The 7,411-nt window shown below is 41.3% G+C and overlaps 1 protein-coding gene across 1 annotated transcript in view; it reads left to right on the forward strand.

Annotated features, from left to right (window-relative positions):
- The window catches only part of LOC118427384 (G-protein coupled receptor 161-like), an 18,345-nt gene that overhangs the window by 2,456 nt on the left and 8,478 nt on the right, over positions 1-7,411 (forward strand). The window contains exon 2 of the mRNA XM_035837151.1: positions 3,275-3,851. Coding sequence (XP_035693044.1) covers positions 3,364-3,851 — 488 coding nt within the window. The 5' untranslated portion in view covers positions 3,275-3,363. The remainder of the gene's footprint in view (positions 1-3,274; positions 3,852-7,411) is intronic.

The following is a 7,411-nucleotide window of genomic DNA, read 5'->3' on the forward strand; positions in this document are numbered from 1 at the left end:
GACCCAGTACAAAAAGAAATGGCCAGCAAAAGTGCAAAAAAACAAGGCCATAGAGAGCCTTCTATGGAGGCTACTTTGGGGGTACCAAAAAGCATGATCAATGCAATGCAGTTTCTCTCTTGACAGCGCTGTTATTCATATTCCTTGTGTCTTACTTCTTACCAGTTGAAATCCTCCCCAAAACGCAGGAAATGCCATTTCAGAGAGTTTGATTTTCACAATTTTCCAGGGCGAGTCCCGGACATAACCCCGGACCTCCTAGAAAGCCCCCACTTTTTGCAAAGCCTCTACCAGGTTCAACATGTCGCTGGAAAAAAGGAAGAACTTCAAGAAGATCATAACAAGCCTGGATGCCAAACTGTTTCTAGACTAGAGTCCATACAGTACAACATGCCCCAAGGAGATCATACAACAGGTCCCAAGAGTTAAGCCCTGATATTATTTCAGCTATTGAGTTCGGGGGTCCAGGCTAACAGATAACAGTGATATGTTTATTGCAAGTTCTTGCCCGAGGGCTAATTGCAGGTACAAACAACATGTAAAATAAGGAAAATACAAAGGTGCTAGGAACTACATTCTATGACTATATGCTATGCTAGTGTACATTATACTGGTTTTGTTGGGTTAGACTTCTCTTTAGGCAGTGGAAGACGAATTTACCCACTTCTTTTATAACATGCAAGAGGAGTTAGCTGGCCAGTAGTTGAAATACACTAGTAGTTCGTGATATGTAGAAGTTCCTAATAGAGGCGCTCACCAATCGCAATATTTAGAAAAAGCTTCTTGCACTAATCATTAAAACGTAAAGATATACAGAATACTGGCTACGTTCTTTCTACTGATGGAATCGATATTTTTATTCTCACACCATCACGAGAAAAGCATTCCACATAGCTCTAAAGGCCCTCTAAAGTACACGGAAAGCTTTAGTTCTTAAAAGCAACATATGATCTGTATAGTTTTGTCCTTGAGTAGAGGCGCTTTGACGCACAAGACTCAAGGGGTCATCAAAACATGGTAGACGCATGCTTAGCCTGGATGCCAGACTGTTTCCAGGGTCTCTGCGGTACAGGATAGAAGTTCTCGGTTCTATAGGGCCAACTTGCCCCCAAGGAGACCTGACATCCAGGCTAACACATGCCTAACCCTTCCTGTAAGGACAGTGAACTATAAGAGGAAAATCGATGACCCCATATACGTCAAACCTGCCCCAATATATATGATATGTTTATTTATAAACATGGGGGCGGTTTCTCTCCCCAGGACTAATAATACATGCTTTGATAATGATATTGAAGTCTTTTTTCTGTTGATAGAAAAAATGTCCGATCGAACTCGTTCCGTCTCTTTTGTTGACAGACCACAGAAAGTGGGTTTTCCGATCGAAAGAAGACAAAACGCTTTTATAGATTTTTCAAACTCTCTCTATATTTTTAAACCTCTCGTTCTCCAACTTTCAGACGGCAAATGTTTAATACCTAACCATGGTATCATAACAACACACGTTTTAGTTCAACATATATGTTTACAAATAGGCTATAATGTAAAATGTCGAAGTTCAACTTCATTGAACACTTGGTCCCCGGTCGATTCCACTACACTGCAACCGTACTGCAACCTCGCTGTGACCTAAATTCACATTTGGTACATTGCGCAAAATGTGAAACACTGAAAGTAAAGCTAAAGAAAGACGTCACACAAAACACACAAAGCGTAAAAAGATCATTTCTTTATCTTTGAAAACTTCAGCACTCTGTCAAATCGCAAAAGGGTCGCAGAAACGTCGCCGTCCCAGAGGAATGGGGATGTATAGCCGGGTTCATTTGAGGTTGGGTCCGTATAGAAAGCCTCTATCAGGCTCCACAGTTCGCTGTAAAATAGTACTTAGTCTAGTACTACTAGTAGTAGAAATTGGAAAAAAAATATTGACATGATATGCCAGAAGAGTTAGCTGTCCGAATAGTCCGGTAACCAGTTAACTCGGCTGTAATGCTTTTTAGACTGTATTTGTCCAATTTCTATTATTTTTCCAGCATCCTGAGGAGCCTAAACTTTTATATTGACCTCAAACGGGTTTGAACATTTACGCTCGTGTGCACCCAGACAACTATAAACCGTAAAGATGTTCTAGACGATCTAAAAATCTATTTTGGGAGCCCAGTCGAGTCAGTCTTCCGCGCCTCAGAAACTCTGCGGAAACAACCTCTTCCCGAACAAACCTCGAGGCAAAACAAACGGGTACAGAAAACGGTCCCAAAATAACCGCCGCATTCCTCACAGTTGACTGGTAGTTGCTAACAGACAGCACTCAGACACACTGGTTATCACATGTAACATGTACATGACAAACATCGCACTACGTGTTACAATCCTAGCCACCACCAGGCCTTCCTACGGTGGTACGGGGATTGCAGAATTCAAGGGAAAGATCGGGAAAATTGGCCATGGAAATCAGACCACGCCAAGGTTTACGTTTCACCTGCACAGCTGGTTAAACTCTCTAGACTAGTAACACTGTTACTAGTAGAAGACTAGGTAACCTCAAGTCTGTTAGGGACTAGGTAACCTCAGCTAGCCTGTACCAGGCTAGGCTTTCTATGTTGCTAACTAGTTATTGAACGGCTAAGTCGTCTAGTGTGCTATATGTCTATTTGGTCAATTCTCACCATTTTTCCAACGACATGTGGACCCCGTTCACACTAAAAAGACGATCCGGATAAAACATATTATCCGGATCGTAGGAAGGTCTTAGCCTCTTTCGCAGCCTTCAACTTTAAGTTCAAGGCTGTGGGGGCACTGATCTGCGATGTTCAACATGTCGGGACAAGGTTGTTATGCCGGGAGTTTTAGCGCAGCAAAGACAATATTCCCGAGTCCGACATGGTCCCGATATGTTGAAAATCGCAAATTCGCAGACACGCACAATTAAGCGAAAGAGGCTAGGTACCCTAAGCCACTCGCAGTACCACGGAAAAATATTTGTTGTTGTTGTTTTTCATAATTTGTAGACTTTGTTTATACGGGATGTAGAGCAATCTTAGACTTCCTTACTTTTCATTTTATACCGATAATAAAAAATTGTATACCGTTCCCTTGTACTACAAGTTGTAGTATCGTAGTTAACGTGCGTGTGCGCGTGTGTGTCTGTGTGTTTGTGTCTGTCTGTGTGTATGTCTCTCACCCTCTCTCTCTCTCTCTGTGTGTATGCGTGTGTGTTCTGCGTGTGTGTGTACCATACAAAAACCATTTCTAATGTTTTATCTTTTCTCCACAGATCATTCTTCTGTAGTCTTCACCACCAAGTCAAAAGCATGGACCTCTGAGGACAAACGCCACTCAAGCCAAGGAGAACCCCAGTTTAAGATGGTAGAAGAAGGATGGGTCCTACCAAACAACATGACAAACTCTTCAGTTTCTCTCTGGAGACTTGCGACAACCACTCTCCCAGAAAACACTTCCAACCGCTTTCTAGAGAACTCTACAACAAACGAACTGTCGTGGACTCTCTCCCCCTCACTAGATGACTCAGGAAACTCAATCTACACTACTGACTACGTTGCAGGGCAAACCAGTGCAATAATTCTGATATTTCTAGCGTCTTGTGTCGGGAACTTTCTTGTGGCCTTTACGTTATGGAGGAAAGCGTATCTACTGACTGTCAGCAATAAGTTCGTCTTCAGTCTCACCGTGTCAAACTTTTTGCTGTCTTTGTTGGTGTTCCCGTTCTGTGCGGCCAGTGCTGTGCTCAGGAGATGGATATTTGGGGTGATCTGGTGCAATTTTACCGGTTTCGTCACCGTGTTGGTCAGTTCTGCCAGCCTGCTGACACTCGGCATCATCGCCATAGACAGGTGAGTCCCTGCGTTCTTAGATTAAACGCTAGTTCACCTTTATCCGCGGGGGAACATTTTAAAATATTACAATGAGAAACCACCGTCCGTCGACTTGATATAAGTGATTTGTTCTTTTAAACAACGGATATAGGATACCACACGGATAAAGGTGTACAAGTCTTACAGATTTTTTTTATTTGAATTTTTCACAATGTAAAAGGGAGGCCAAAACAAGTACCCTGCTTATTGTAAAAAGCGGATATAGGTTATGACACGGATAAAGATGAACTAGCGTTACATGTTTTTATTGTTTTATTCGAATTTTTCACAGTGTATAAGGGAGGCTAAAACAAGTACCATTTTTATTTCTAAACAACGTATATAGGTTGCAACACGGATAAAGGTGAACTATCGTTACATGTTTTTACTGTTATACTTGACTTTTTCACAATGTAAAAGGGGGGGGGGGGGGATAAAACAAGTACCCTGTTTATTTCTAAAGAACGGATATAGATTACAACACGGATAAAGGTGTAGTACCGTTACACGTTATTATCTTATTTCAATTTTTCACAATGTAAAAGGTAGGTCAAAACAAGGGCCCACGACCCACAAGGGATCGGTAAGCGGTAAGCTACCACAATATAGTGCTAGTGAAAATCAACTAACGTTATATATATCTACAAATATATGACACAGATATATGACACAGCTAGTTACAAATTGCAATGAAGCAGCACAGGCATAGAAGCCTGCAAAGGAGGCTATGCTTGCCTGGGTGGCCATTTTTTGTAGACTTTGATGCTCAATGTATCAACTGCCTCTCTGTGTTTCTCAACTGACCCCACTGACTCCATCGTCCCAGTAACAGGCAAAATTCACCCAGCGAAAAATCTGTTTAGAAAGAACACAAAACTTTATTCTATGTCCAGATGCCAAGGTTTTACCCGTACCATGGTGGAACAATGGAAGCCTTGTACGCCTTTCTTTTGTCTGATCCCCTAGAATAGGCTAGATTATACCTCCCCAGAGCTTTGATGGACAGTCCAAATATCCCCATTTTCCTCGACCTCATTTTCCTTTTTATTTGGATTCAGTAACCCAGTTCATCTCCTTTGTTCGACTGATCGCCACTACATTCTAGTCCGTTGCTACGGAGTACTGTATAATGGTGCGACACAGAAAACGGTCCCTCTATAAATATCGCATATTTTTAGCACGGATAAACACCAAGTAGCTATTTGGATCGCTGTATTAAGTATGGAATTATTTTCTTATGGTAAATGCAACGGGCGTGTTTTTATATCGAAGACTGGGAGAGGCGTTTGTGGCGCTTTGAAATCCCCCGAAACATTAAGAAACTGTGCACCATACGAATCCTAATACATGTACTAGTGCATTTTGTACAGTAGAACTAGTAGAAGCCGTTTAAATGCACACGTCGTTTTCATGCGTATTTGGTGCAGTTATCCGGGTGGTGCAATAGTGCGAAGTTATCCAGCTAGTTTGGGATTTGGGGATTTCGTGCAATTAACAGAAGTGTACGTTTATCCGTTGTGCAATAAACTGGCTTTTACTGTAACATCATAATGAAAAGTCATTTAAGCATACAGTACAGTGTGTTCAGTGCAATCTCTTGTAACTTTTGTTCAAATGACAGCCAATATAAACTATATACATTTTTTTATGTCATGTAGAATCACACAAAACACACAATGTACATCTCATATAATCGTTAAGATTATGACAAAAACATTTCTTATGTTTTTCGGGCTTTCTATCTTGTACCGGCCAAACGGTACAAAATGGAAATGCCCATAAATTTAAAACGTAAAAATCAGCCTGAGCTGAACCCCTGCTCCAAGGATAGTCAGCGAATTATGTTACGTTTATCTACCAACATGACGTTACGTTACGTTTATCTACCAACTTGATGGATAACAGCCTAGTAACAGGCGTTCTATTCTTGAATTTCTCGCCTATACGCGAGTGTCAATGTTACGTCTGGGGGGACTTGGCAGCTGCATGAGAAATGTGTATACCCGGGCCAAGTGCTATTTCTGTCTCCCGATGTCGCCATGTCGTGTTGGTGTGTGATAAACAAGGCATGTCTTCATGGTACAAATATCTCTCGGGTCATGTATTTATAGCAACACAGGCTTAGAGAGTTGTAAGCGATTCTATGTGATGATAAACTAACAACGAACGCAAGTTGAGCGAAACGCTCGAATTCAGCACGCAAAGTCTGTGTATTTTTCCTACAAGATCACGTAATCTCGGACACAATGAAATGTTTGGATAATTTCTTCTGCCTGTTATTTTTTCGCCGACGCAGGTCCTCCAACTTCGGACCGATGTTTTTGTAGGACGTGTTGAAAGAGAGAGAAAAGTTTCTTTGTATTCTATTACTACTGGAAACAAAGGCTGGCTATTTGTAGTAATCGTATTACATTTTGCTGACAACAAGTTTCCAAGAGGCAGATATTGTTTCCTAAACCCTACGCGACAACGAAGAGCTGCGACTGTTTGTCGATCTTTGTCGATTTCCAAAAGGCTTTCGACTCCATAGACAGTAGCATTATGTTCGATATAAAATTACAATTTCTATTCTCATTCTATTCTCATTACAGCTTTTGAAACTGACTGAATAATCATGATTTGTCTATCTTGGAATAATGAAAACAAAACATAATCCTCGCGTATTTGTCTTTCTAACCCCCATCCCCTACGACTCTTTGTCGATTTCCGAAAGGCTTTCGACTCCATAGACGAAAACATTATGTTCGATATAAAATTACAATTTCTATTCTCATTACAGCTTTTGAAACTGACTGAATAATCATGATTTGTCTATCTTGGAATAATGAAAACAAAACATAATCCTCGCGCATTTGTCTTTCTAACCCCCATCCCTTTGTTTGGTTTATATGGATTCTATTTTTAGCCTGGTTCACAGTAGGTGTACTGAAGGGCGCGACCTTTCACAATAGGGAGCCTAATTTACTGCACTCAGGGCGGCTGGCCGAGTCTATTTACATGTTACATACATACAGCTGGAAGTCTGGCGATGGGGTCTGTTTATTCTCCAAGCAGAGCTTTACCAAACTCTATGGGGAAAATCGCGACCTTTTTCTTATATGCCGTCATTTTCTTCCTGCTAACCCCACAAACAGAAATAGACGGCTTATAGTATAAGAGAAAGACCACGATCTTCTCCATAAACCTCTGCTTGGAGAGTCTGTTGACAATAAGATTTTTGCTGACTTGCCTGCGACCTTGCAAAAGCTTCTTGGATTTGGGTATCCTTAATATGTCTACTTTTTGGATGTCATTCATATAACTAAGTCAACATAGCCTTATGCTAAAATAAAATCCTGGTCGGAACCCTGTCCACTATACATGGATTTCGTTACACGCAGCAAGGAGGTCATATCCTTGCTAGCACTCAGCTAGCACACAGCAGTAGCTGCTGTCCTTTTGTTCTCTCTCAGACTCAGATTCACCCAAAACAAATGTCGATCTCTCTTCACCCACCAACTAAACCCTAAAAGCTAAAACCGGCTGTCGAAGATTCTATA

Source organism: Branchiostoma floridae, chromosome 12 (assembly GCF_000003815.2).
Source record: "Branchiostoma floridae strain S238N-H82 chromosome 12, Bfl_VNyyK, whole genome shotgun sequence".
Taxonomy (NCBI): domain Eukaryota; kingdom Metazoa; phylum Chordata; class Leptocardii; order Amphioxiformes; family Branchiostomatidae; genus Branchiostoma; species Branchiostoma floridae.